This window comes from Telmatherina bonti, assembly GCF_933228915.1.
Source record: "Telmatherina bonti genome assembly, chromosome: 7".
Taxonomy (NCBI): Eukaryota; Metazoa; Chordata; class Actinopteri; order Atheriniformes; family Telmatherinidae; genus Telmatherina; species Telmatherina bonti.
Window position 1 is genome coordinate 37,086,418 of NC_136625.1, and position 13,715 is coordinate 37,100,132.

General features: G+C 43.4%; 1 protein-coding gene across 2 annotated transcripts in view; it reads right to left on the minus strand.

Annotated features, from left to right (window-relative positions):
• Positions 1-13,715, minus strand: part of LOC306757964 (CMP-N-acetylneuraminate-beta-1,4-galactoside alpha-2,3-sialyltransferase-like) — a 74,325-nt gene that overhangs the window by 36,303 nt on the left and 24,307 nt on the right. For both annotated transcript variants that reach the window (XM_079243161.1, XM_079243160.1), the window contains 3 exons: positions 12,762-12,856; positions 3,258-3,321; positions 3,080-3,175 (listed from right to left, as the gene is read on the minus strand). In XM_079243161.1, coding sequence (XP_079099287.1) covers positions 3,080-3,175; positions 3,258-3,321; positions 12,762-12,856 — 255 coding nt within the window. The remainder of the gene's footprint in view (positions 1-3,079; positions 3,176-3,257; positions 3,322-12,761; positions 12,857-13,715) is intronic.

Below are 13,715 nucleotides of genomic sequence, written 5' to 3' on the forward strand. Positions count from 1 at the left end.
CTTGGGTTTGTGGTGTGCCTTGTGATCTTTGCAATGAAAAAAAAAAGTATCTTGGCTCAAAAAAGGTTGAAAAACTGGTCTAAAGACACACAAATGCATCACAGACTACCTGAAGAAAGACAAACAGAGGTTTGAGGATGTCTTGACATGATGATGGAAAATCTGTTTGGAGATCTTTAAAGTGTGGAGGACTCAGAATATCACAGAACATCACATGATGGTGAGGAAGTTTGGGTGAAATGCAAACAGAAATGTGTTTGCAAGCTGTAATATCTGCAGAATGTTTCTGTAATATCTGTCCACGTGGGAGACAGCTCAGACTCCAAAAACCTGCAACATTTCACACTCCGACAGAAAAACTCAAAATACACTAAAATTTATAGAGAGGCTCATTTTCTATGTTTTTCATTTCCTTTCATTAAAATTCTTCATCAGGAACCAACTGAAATGTGTGACTTGTTAAAGTCAGCACTGTCCGAAAATGTAAATAAAAACTGAATAAAATGATTTATAAACCTCATCAGGGTTTGTTTTACTGCTGCCATCACAATCAGCCCATATTTTCCATCAAATTGTAAAATGATTGTTTCATCATCTGATATGTTGTTCATCTTCCACTGGGAAGAAAGATGGTTCACAACATTCTGACGTTATTTACATTTCATTCAGAGTAAGAACTAAATTGCGGGAGGAGACCCCGGGAAGACCCAGGACATGCTGGAGGGATTGTGTCTCGGCTAGCCTGGGAACGACTCTGGATCCTCCCTGATGAGTTGGCAATGTGGCTGGAAAGAAAGAGGACTGGGCTTCCCTGCTTAGGCTGCTGCCCCCATGACCCGACCCCGGATAAGATGGATGGATGGATGGATGGATAGATAAATCAATGAATCAATGGATGGATGGATGGATGGATAGATAAATCAATGAATGAATGGATGGATGGATAAATCAATGAATGAATGGATGGATAGATAAATCAATGAATGAATGGATGGATAGATAAATCAATGAATGAATGGATGGATGGATAGATAGAAAAATCAATGAATGAATGGATGGATGGATAGATAGAAAAATCAATGAATGAATGGATGGATGGATAGATAGAAAAATCAATGAATGAATGGATGGATGGATGGATGGATAGAAAAATCAATGAATGAATGGATGGATGGATAGATAAATCAATGAATGAATGGATGGATAGATAAATCAATGAATGAATGGATGGATGGATAGATAAATCAATGAATGAATGGATGGATGGATAGATAAATCAATGAATGAATGGATGGATGGATAGATAAATCAATGAATGAATGGATGGATGGATAGATAAATCAATGAATGAATGGATGGATGGATAGATAAATCAATGAATGAATGGATGGATGGATAGATAAATCAATGAATGAATGGATGGATGGATGGATAGATAAATCAATGAATGAATGGATGGATGGATGGATAGATAAATCAATGAATGAATGGATGGATGGATGGATAGATAAATCAATGAATGAATGGATGGATGGATGGATAGATAAATCAATGAATGAATGGATGGATGGATGGATGGATAAATCAATGAATGAATGGATGGATGGATGGATGGATAAATCAATGAATGAATGGATGGATGGATGGATGGATGGATAAATCAATGAATGAATGGATGGATGGATAAATCAATGAATGAATGGATGGATGGATAGATAAATCAATGAATGGATGGATGGACGGATGGATAAATCAATGAATGGATGGATGGACGGATGGATGGATAAATGAATGAATGAATGAATGGATGGATGGATAGATAGAAAAATCAATGAATGAATGGATGGATGGATAGATAGAAAAATCAATGAATGAATGGATGGATGGATGGATGGATGGATGGATGGATAGAAAAATCAATGAATGAATGGATGGATAGATAAATCAATGAATGAATGGATGGATAGATAAATCAATGAATGAATGGATGGATGGATAGATAAATCAATGAATGAATGGATGGATGGATAGATAAATCAATGAATGAATGGATGGATGGATAGATAAATCAATGAATGAATGGATGGATGGATAGATAAATCAATGAATGAATGGATGGATGGATAGATAAATCAATGAATGAATGGATGGATGGATAGATAAATCAATGAATGAATGGATGGATGGATAGATAAATCAATGAATGAATGGATGGATGGATAGATAAATCAATGAATGAATGGATGGATGGATAGATAAATCAATGAATGAATGGATGGATGGATAGATAAATCAATGAATGAATGGATGGATGGATGGATAGATAAATCAATGAATGAATGGATGGATGGATGGATAGATAAATCAATGAATGAATGGATGGATGGATGGATGGATGGATAAATCAATGAATGAATGGATGGATGGATGGATGGATAAATCAATGAATGAATGGATGGATGGATGGATGGATAAATCAATGAATGAATGGATGGATGGATAAATCAATGAATGGATGGATGGATGGATGGATGGATAAATCAATGAATGAATGGATGGATGGATAGATAAATCAATGAATGGATGGATGGACGGATGGATGGATAAATGAATGAATGAATGAATGGATGGATGGATAGATAAATCAATGAATGGATGGATGGATGGACGGACGGATGGATAAATGAATGGATGGATGGATGGATGGATAGATAAATCAATGAATGGATGGATGGATGGACGGACGGATAGATGGATAAATGAATGAATGGATGGATGGACGGACGGATGAATAAATGAATGAATGGATGGATGGATAAATGAATGAATGGATGGATGGATAAATGAATGAATGGATGGATGGATAAATGAATGAATGGATGGATGGATTGATGGACGGACAGATAGATGGATAAATGAATAAACGGATGAATAGATGGATGGATGGATGGATGGATGGATAGACAGACAGACATAGTAACAACTATTTGGGAAAGTCTTCTTTAATAAGCTTTGAAGCTGAGTTGAATAATAAGTATGAACTATGAAAGGTGAGGGACAACCTGCTGAGGCTTCTTACCTCACCACAACATCATAGTCATCTATACGGGAGCCCAGAGACTTGTTGAACAGGATCCCACCGTTGCCCACAATGATGCATCTTTTACAGCTGAGACTGGAAAGAGAGACATTAGGACACATCTGTAACATGGACATTAAGGAATTTCAGGTGGAAGAGGGCGAGGATGTGTGAATACCTGTCCAGCTCTTCTCCAAGTCCATAATTCTTTGTAGTTGTTAAAATGTTGTCTATTATTCTCTCTGCAGAAAAACAAACACGTGGACATGGATGCATTAGTCCTGTGCTGCAACATTACATTAGCTAAAAATACTCCAGATGGTTTTTTCATCCAGCTGGAATTGTGTTTAAACATATAATTCATAATGGTGTACTAAAAAACAAAGGTAAGTCACTTCAAACAAGGAAGTTTAAAACCACAGATGAGCTGATGTTCTGCAAAAACATCTTTTAATAGATCAGCACACCTCAGTATACCTGGAGACACGGTAGTCCAGGTGGTCCTGAACACCTATCTCCATTCATCCAGCTACAGATCGTGACAGCAGCTACAGGATTATGGAGGAGAAAAGAGCCGTGAACATGCCAAGTTCAGGAACTCCCATAAAAGCTCTTAGAGAGGAATGCTGTTGTCAAACAAGCACATTTTCCTGGTTAAGACGTAGATGTTGAGCTGGTGTCTGATCATACAGGGGAGGATGTTTAGCCATAGCATGCATACCTGACGCCTTCGTGCTTCCAGTATTAGATGCTTCAAATAGTCTGCTCCTCTTCAGTATTTTTAGGTCTGGTATTTATAACTTCTCTTGCATCTCAATGTTCAGATTCCTTTCTAACATATTTTAGGTGTAAACATGACAAACCATCTGTTTATCATCTAACATGCTGTTAAATGTGTCTGGTTCACTTTCTGGAGAATAATCACCACAGAGCACGTAAATATCCAGCTAATTTCAGAACTGCAGAGATTTGGGATTTCTATTGTACAAACATTTGATTGTTTTCTTGAATTGTATATTCTTTCTTTACCTGCCATGTAAATTAGCTTCTTAGCTACAATCTAGCATGTTTACATTTGTTGTTATGTGTTCATATCAAATAATCACATAAATGAAATTCCACAAGGCCTTTTATCCTTGTAATGGTACTATAGTAAGTACTGCTTTCATAGTGACACCTACGACGTCCACTCGTCTTTCACACAATTACAGAACAAATATGAACTCTCCCTTTTCAGCTACTTGCCGTTTCCTACAGGCTGAGCATTCCAAGGGCCCATTGGAAATCTCTGGAAGCTCGATCACGTCGCCATGACACCTCAATCACTCGCATCCACAGTCCAACGGAAGCTGGAAGCTGAAAAGTGCCCACGATAATACTACAGTACTGGTAGGACTGCCTGTGTGAGGGCAGAAGTTAGTGTAGCCTGACAGCAGTTGTTTGGAAGGACAATGAAATATTTTCATGACTGTACTTTAACGGTACTACAGTGGTATTTTAAAGCTACTTAAGCAGTGTTTTAGCACTGTTTAACTAGTAGTTCTGCAGCATTTAGTGGTACTTAATATTCTAGCAGTACTGTGGTCTTTTCGTGTCTTCTTGAATGATCTGTGCTGTCTGGCTCTGTGTGTTGATTGGAGACTAAATATTGTATCACCACAGTAAAACCGCCATAGGGCACACAGTGGTGAGGACGGTTCAGACTGGTTACAGCTCCTTTCACCATGGCCAACCATCCTAATGATTAAGCCACATTAGAGGCGGGTGGAGCCCAGGCTCATTGTTTGGATGTGGTGTCGATGTCTGGCGTCAAGCATCACCTCAAGCAGCATAAACACAAGGCCGAAGACCACACCTGGATCCAAGCGGGTGAAAAGTGATTAATCACAGGGGGCAGTGCTCTCCTTCAGAAGACAACATAGCAGCTAATTGTTATAAGAACGTGGTAAACATTTCAGCCAAGTATGTCTGGCGGTGGAGCCAAAGACAGATGACTGAAAGTTCAGACATTAGTCGCCAATGGAACTCTTGAAATGAAGACTATCTTTAATGGTAATACAGAAGAACAGCAATGGCATTCCAGCAAACATCAACACAGACACATTGCTGGAAAGGGAGTAGACTAAAGTATATAAATAATCCTGGTGTGAGAGAATGGAACTTCACTTTCTAAATAAAAATGTTCCTGGTTCATGTTCTCAACCATAAAACAGTTATGTCACTCTACAGACCACGAACATGCCGCTCTCTCCAAGGATTTCGTACACGTCGCTCTCTTCACCGACCCCGTACACGTCGCTCACTGTACAGATCTCATATAGGTCGCTCTCTGTATAGACCTTGTACAAGTCGCTCTTTCTACAGACCTCGTACACGTCGCTCTCTCCGCAGACCTCGTACACGTCACTCTCTCTATAGACCACATACATGCCGTTCTCTCCAAGGATTTCGTACATGTCGCTCTCTTCACCGACCCCGTACACGTCGCTCTCTGTACAGATCTCATATAGGTCGCTCTCTGTATAGACCTTGTACAAGTCGCTCTTTCTACAGACCTCGTACACATCGCTCTCTACCGATCTCGTACACATCGCTCTCTCCACAGACCTTGTACATGTCGCTGTCTTTACCGACCTTGTACACATCGCTCTTTGTACCGACCTTGTATATGTCGTTCTCTACAGACCTTGTATATGTCGTTCTCTACAGACCTTGTATATGTCGTTCTCTACAGACTTTGTATATGTCGTTCTCTACAGACCTTGTATATGTCGTTCTCTACAGACCTTGTATGTGGCATTCTGTCTACAGACTTTGTTCACGGCGCCGTCCACAGACCTCTACAGAAGCAGTGTTGTGTTTTGGCTGTCAGGCTGAGGAAAAGTCACACTGAAGAATGTTTCTGTCAGTAAAGGTAAACGAAACAATGAAATAGCTGTCCCAGTCAGTTAAAGCCAGGCTCCAGTAAGTTTTGAGATCTGTTTTATAGCAAACTGCAAGATGATTTGCTGCAGTTCACAGCAGTTTCCAAAAACTACAAACAGCTATCTCCAAAACTAAATTAGACAGATGGAGACAGCGAGATGTTTATAGTTTCAAGGTCAGGAACCGAGCCAACTCCATGGGATCAGTCAGAATGATGTTGATGTTTTAAATGAATGTTTGCACATCATTTCAGCGTTGGTAGTAGTAAATGAAAATCTGCCTGAGAAATTAAAGTTTTTGCCTGTGTGGAAAAGAATTTAATGTATCAAAAGATTTGTATTTGTGAAAAGTATGCAAAGTAAAAAAAACTGAACAAGATTTTTGACTGCAACTTTACAGCCCTGTTATAGTGCAGATGGCTTTGTTACCTTCCCCGTCACTGCCAGTTCTTAATGAAGCACCACTGTCTGACCTTAAAAATATAAGTATGACTCATTCTGATGGGACGCCGACATTCATCATGTACATTCCTGGAGTACTTGTTGCCCTGCTAGGTCCCAAGCATGGAAAACCACACCTAACTTCTTTTCACAAACCAGCAACAGGATTTTAACATACTGGCCGTTTAAACGTGCATCAGGGCTGATTCTTCCAAGAAAGATGTTATCAAATAAAGAAAACAAAAGAGAAAAAAACAAAGCAAAAGAGAAGACAAGACATCAGACAGACTTTTACTGGCTCAAGAGATCTCAGAGAAGAAATGGGATGAAGATAATGCAGAATTAGACATCATTAAGTCGTGACTCAGTGGATGGCCAACCTAAGCCTACATGGGGAGCAGTCACATTTTAACCCTCTAAATAGGGGTGGATTATTTAATTGTTTCAATTTGTTATAATTCAATTCATGTTGATTCAATTACAATTTGTAAAACTATCATTTTTCACAATATTTAAATGACAGAAAGGCAGCTATAAAGTGAGGCAGGAACATAAAAGCTGTGCATGTAGCCCGGACACTAGGGAGATGAACTGGTCAACCCCTTTAAAGCAAGAATCCTCAATCCTGGTCCTGCAGGTTTTCTAATTGTCCACACTGCAACAGACCTGCTTAAAATCAATATGAATACAGCAGACATGTGCAGATCTTGTCTGAGTCTGAGTCAGGTGAGTTCCAGCAAGGACACTTGGAAAACGTGCAGCTGTACAACAGGTTTCCTCCTGAGCATCGAGGCACCTCTGCCTGCACTTCATCTGACCAATGGTCGCTACACCATGGCGTGTCTGGTTGTGGTGCACACAGTTCTTTAACTCTGCGCTCTGGGTTGGGAAAAGGAGTGATCAGCCCCATCCATCAGTAACTTCTTCCCTTTGGAAGGTGCCGGCTCAACTCGAGTCTACATGTGCCATGTTCACCAGCAGGGACAGATAAGCCACTCAGCTTAATGATGGAGGATTTTGATGGGAGACCACATCATTTTAATTGCAATTATTCATTTAAAACTTTATTAGTATGACAGCTTCTGTACCACTTATTAATTGGTTTTATAACATGTAGAGCTGCTTCGTTTCAGTACATATTTTATTGGTTGACGTTTTACGTGGTGGAGGAACAATATCAAAAACGCATTTTCTCTTTTTTGCAAATGCTGTCAATGTACAGGGAGGGCACTGGGACAGGGAGGGGCACTGGGACAGGGAGGGTACTGGGATAGGGAGGGCTCTGGGATAGGGAGGGCACTGGGATAGGGAGGGCTCTGGGATAGGGAGGGCACTGGGACAGGGAGGGTACTGGGATAGGGAGGGCACTGGGACAGGGAGGGTACTGGGATAGGGAGGGCACTGGGATAGGGAGGACACTGGGATAGGGAGGGCACTGGGACAGGGAGGGTACTGGGATAGGGAGGGCACTGGGACAGGGAGGGTACTGGGACAGGGAGGGTACTGGGATAGGGAGGGCACTGGGATAGGGAGGACAATGGGACAGGAAGGGCACTGGGACAGGGAGGGTACTGGGATAGGGAGGGCACTGGGACAGGGAGGACAATGGGACAGGGAGGGTACTGGGACAGGGAGGACAATGGGACAGGGAGGACAATGGGACAGGGAGGACAATGGGACATGGAGGGCACTGGGACAGGGAGGGCACTGGGACAGGGAGGGTACTGGGATAGGGAGGGCACTGGGATAGGGAGGGCACTGGGATAGGGAGGGCACTGGGATAGGGAGGACAATGGGACAGGGAGGGCACTGGGACAGGGAGGGCACTGGGACAGGGAGGGTACTGGGATAGGGAGGACAATGGGACAGGAAGGGCACTGGGATAGGGAGGACAATGGGACAGGAAGGGCACTGGGACAGGGAGGACAATGGGACAGGGAGGGCACTGGGACAGGGAGGACAATGGGACAGGGAGGGTACTGGGATAGGGAGGGCACTGGGACAGGGAGGACAATGGGACAGGGAGGGTACTGGGATAGGGAGGGCACTGGGACAGGAAGGGCACTGGGATAGGGAGGACAATGGGACAGGGAGGGTACTGGGACAGGAAGGGCACTGGGATAGGGAGGACAATGGGACAGGGAGGGGGCTAGGACGGGGAGGGGGCTGGGACATGGAGGGTACTGGGACATGGAGGGCACTGGGACAGGGAGGGCACTGGGATAGGGAGGGGGCTGGGACAGGGAGGGGGCTGGGACATGGAGGGGGCTGGGACATGGAGGGGGCTGGGACAGGGAGGGGGCTGGGATAGGGACGGCACTGGGATAGGGAGGGGGCTGGGACAGGGAGGGGGCTGGGATAGGGACGGCACTGGGATAGGGAGGGGGCTGGGACAGGGAGGGGGCTGGAACATGGAGGGGGCTGGGACAGGGAGGGGGCTGGGATAGGGAGGGTACTGGGATAGGGACGGCACTGGGACATGGAGGGGGCTGGGACAGGGAGGGGGCTGGGATAGGGACAGCAATGGGATAGGGAGGGGGCTGGGACAGGGAGGGTACTGGGGCTGTAGCTGACTCATTTGTGTATATGTGATCGTGACAAGGTGAATTAATAATATAAATATCCTATATATATTGCTAAATATTTACTAGCACTGATTAAATGTTGGTTAACTCTGTGGGGTTTGTGGCGTTTTCCTCTTTCTTGGTCTGGTTGTGTCTTAATTCTCAGACCTTTGAGCTTTCTGACTGAAGCTCGGCCTCTAAATTACCTAATGTGTCTAAATTAGGTACAGACACGTGATGGGCTTATTACAGAAACTAGAGACTCCGGGTTTCGTTATTTTAAATAAATAAATTAAGAAACACTTATTTTATCATCCGGTGTGACACGTGGGTCAAGTTTTTTCGTCTGGCATTTATAAAATCATCTCTCCTGTCCAAACCTGTTGCTACACACACTAAATATACGCGTGAAGGTTGATTTTATTTTGCCTGATATGTGTTTGAGAACAGAGTGAATGTAGTGACAACAAGTCATGTATGACTATGGTTTACATGCACTGCACCGGCGCATTTGATGCACCGCCCCACAATTCCAGTGAACATTTCTAGACCCAGCCCTACGCAACCTGCAGGAAACATTTGAAAACATTTGAGGGTCCCGGGTCGACCTGCGCGCCACCAGCTGACATCATGCATGATGTCTGAACAGGACGAAGTGAAGTCAGCAGTATCCTGTAGATTCCCGGCGTATTTTACTGAGCAACAGGTTCATTTATACCGATCACAAACTAAACGGCAAATTGCTGCTGATGGAACTGATGCGCTCCGACTGGACAGCACCTCAAGGATCGTGCACTTTCACGGGGCTGTTTGGTCAACGTCAATCCTCTTTTTTTTTTTGTTTATACATTTATTTAACTGCTATATTTTGTTATAGCCTTTGAAAATACAGATATTATATTTAATGAAGGTTTAATAATGTTCGTATATAGTTTGCACATGTTCTTGGGCCCCTATACGCCGTGGGCCCTTGGGATCTTCCCAACCCCCCCCCAGCAGCGCCTCTGCTTTTGAAACTGATACTCCAAACATTCATGACAGTAATCTCTACCTTCTAATTTACTTTAAAAAATACATTTCACACCAATTATTTTTTTCTTTTACACATGCACATGGTTTGTTTTTTTTTTTTTCTCCACCAAGCTGGATTTGTGGGTGGGGGGTGGAGGGGGTCATCTAAAGGCCTGAGGGACAGCGAGCAGCTTTAGGACATCGGATGGAAGTTGACATGTCCTGGTATGTATGTGAATCAGATCAGTGAGATAAGTGGCTGCTTGTCCGTGTGGGGAAAACCACAAAGTGCTGCATTTCTGAGCTTCATGCTATTCACGCTCATGTCCCATAAAATCCACTCTGTCTCTGCAGTTTATCAACTTCAGTCACAGAGCAACGATGCTGTGGATAGGACGACACAAGGGAAAACAGCATCAATTTCAGCTTAAAATGAAGAAAAAATAAACATTTCCTCTGAGACAGAATGAAAGCTGCATAACTGCTTTTAGGTTGACATGTGCCAAAGATGCTGGCTGGCAAAATAAAAAGTAAAAATAAACTTCCCACCCACCGCCGCCACGCCAAGCTCTCAATTTAGAATCCTTTGTGGCGCTCTATTCAAGATCCACACGTATGATCTCTCCACATGAGTACCGGTGAAAAGGAAAAGCCACGGCCACCACCGTGCGTGGAGAAAACAGAAACCAGGTGTAGAACTCTCCTTTCATAGCCACTGCATGTGTTCAAATGACAGCAGAGCACAAAGGTAACATTCTCTGCGTGGAAGGATTGGACATATATGAAAGAGATTAATGTTATCTCCTCTGTTCCCATGGCACTGTGTACTGAGTCCATATCTGAAGCGCTGCAGCGTGTTACTGTCAGGGAACGAGTATAAACACTGTGTGCTCAAGTATTTCAATTGGAAAGTTGGAGGACATCAAGTTCCTTCTCCTGTGATCCCATTCCCCCGGCAAGCTTTCACTGAGACATGAAGACAAACAGAAGCTGCATCAGCTCATGGATAAAAACACATCAAAATAAAATAGTCTTGACTTTATAGAACAAAATCATTTAAAATACCAGAATTTCCAGCATGGAAACCAGTTTCATTTGGAGGAATCTTCCTAATGAAACACTGGCATTACTGGTAAAGTAGGAGACCATGGAAAAAAGTTTCAAACAAGCTACTCCAAATCCTCTTCTTCAGGTTTCACCCTCTGCAAGGCCAGATTGTCCAATGGGCATTATGGGCCCACGCCCACTTGGGACCCATGTGGGGCCCATGTAGGACAAACACCAGCAGTTTGGACATGAAACATAATGTACATAAAAGCCAGATAGTTACACCACCGTGTCCAGTGTGTTGCTATTGGTTCCACTGGCTGAGAGATGTTAGAAATGTAGTTTCACAGTGTATCATTCCCACTTTTCACCATGTTGCGGTGGGGAAGGGGGCCCCTGGAACACTCTGAGCCCAGGGACCTGTGCACTTTTAATCCGGCCCTGCCCCGTTACTTCAGGCCAGTTCGTTCCACAGGTGTCTCAATTTTTTTTATTTTTCTGTTCGAGCATTTAATTAAACATGGTGTGAAGAAGATTTGAAGCATTTTAATGCTCCTGGACAACATCTCCTACCCTGCCTATCTACCTACTTTTATTTATTTTTGTGTGTGTGTGTGTGTGTGTGTGTGTGTGTGTGTGTGTGTGTGTGTGTGTGTGTGTGTGTCTTGTCCAGCATTTAAGCAAGCAGACTGATGTTCTGGATGACGTGTTCTGCTGAGCAAATCCACTTTGCCAAGGGCAGCTTTATATATTCATCCCCTTGATTTTCTGGATTCTTATTTTATTTTTTTATTTGTTTTCGTCTCACAGTGTTTATTCTACTGGACCGGACCGGAGAGGACAGGACTTACCCACCTTTAAAGAAAGAATGATTTTAAACTGGGGTGACTGGGAAATGAAACTATGTTGTTTTAATGAAAGTAACTGGGAAGTTTTTGTCTCTAAGCTCTCCAGATGGGGCGGTGCATCCCAACATGATATATAAACATGACGCAATCACGTTGACTTTTAAATAACATTGTAAAAAGGCTGAATGTGGTTTTAAATCATTAAAATGGTTAAAAACGAGAACCATTAACTCTGTGGTGGTGTTTTTAAAAAAAAACCTGTGGTGTCTAAAGGTCAACAAGTCTGAGAACACAAGTTTTTTTATTAAGTAAAAATTGTACATTTTAGTGCATGTTCTTTCTGTCTTTATCCTCGCGTGACTCTAGTCTCACTCTGCACATTAATCACCAACCGCTCCTGTGCGGCGGATTTCAGGTGCTCTGCTGTCACACCGAGCATGGCTGCTGCTTGTCCCAGACTTCACTCTGCAGATTAAACGTCTGATAAGACCTGAAAGAAGCAGCGTCTTTTGCCAACTGGGATCCAGACCCGACATGAAATCAGTCCCCGAGCATGCAACGGTGTGAGGATGAGATGAGGTCATGGCTACTGTTTAGTTGCTGTTCCACGCATTTCCAGCAGTCCGTTCATAAAGCAACCCTGGGAATTTGTAAACAGTATTACTGACAAAAGATTGGCAGAATATGATGGATTAGCCGTGTGATCCTGGCATGACTCCGGATGTGGGATTGACGACATGTTAACGTGTTCGCAGCTTCACCCGCTGAAGCGCTTTGATGACGGGCTGTGTTTACGTCTCATGGACAGTACACACCGGTGGATGACAGCAATGCTAAACATCTTTACCTTGTGTTTTGAAGCCAAATGGAGGCAAGTAGTTGCTGACTTTTCCAAAACGTTTGAAGTTCCGATCAAGAAACATGGGCGCCGGTTTCACGAACCTGCAGGGGAAAAGCCAAGAGAAAGTGTTTGTTAGTGGAGGTCATTTTCCTTCTTCCACACAGCCATGATTCCTCTTCACATCTGCAGCATCTGATACATCATCATCATCGCTCCAACGGACTTGAATCTCAGTTCCTACAGGCTGAAACACTCAATGGAACAGAACCAACCAGACTTTAGAGGTTTGTGTTTAAACAGGACTGTTTCTGTATGATGAAGAGAACACGCTACGCTGCAACCAGAAGCCGGTACATTAGGAAAAAACATGGCTGTGACCAACCAACTCCCAGCACGGCCTCTTCCTAATCCTGTCTATGCATGTCTCTGCTTTGATTTACAGCAGCTCCAGAATCAAAAGAATCCATTTCCTCTTAGTCACGCCTGTGACCCGAGAACCGGGCCGTGTGTCACGTCTGCGAGCATGGCTTCAGGATGGATGTGTGTTTTTATGACCTGCTGTGATAGCTAGATGGATGCCAGAGTCTTTCTTCTTCTTTCCTGATGTTTATATTCATGGCTCTTTGTGCACATGCCTCTATAAGACACCGAACCCCTCACAGCAGCGTGGCGGCCTTACGGAAACCCAACAAGATGCTGTCTCATGACTTACACAGCCAGAACCAGACCGCATGCTTCCTGCTGTTGGGAGGATGGTTAGCACTGAGCAGCAGTACGCCGACATTCTCCATAACCATAAATTTCAGCTCTGCTAACTCGCAGAGATGTGAAAGCAGAAACGAGAGCTTCTTGGAAATAATCTTATTATCATAACATGATGATGAACACACATCTCTGAAACAGATCTGCACTCGTAGACCTTCCGGTTCGGCTGAGGGTCTTCCGAGCACCCTTACCAGC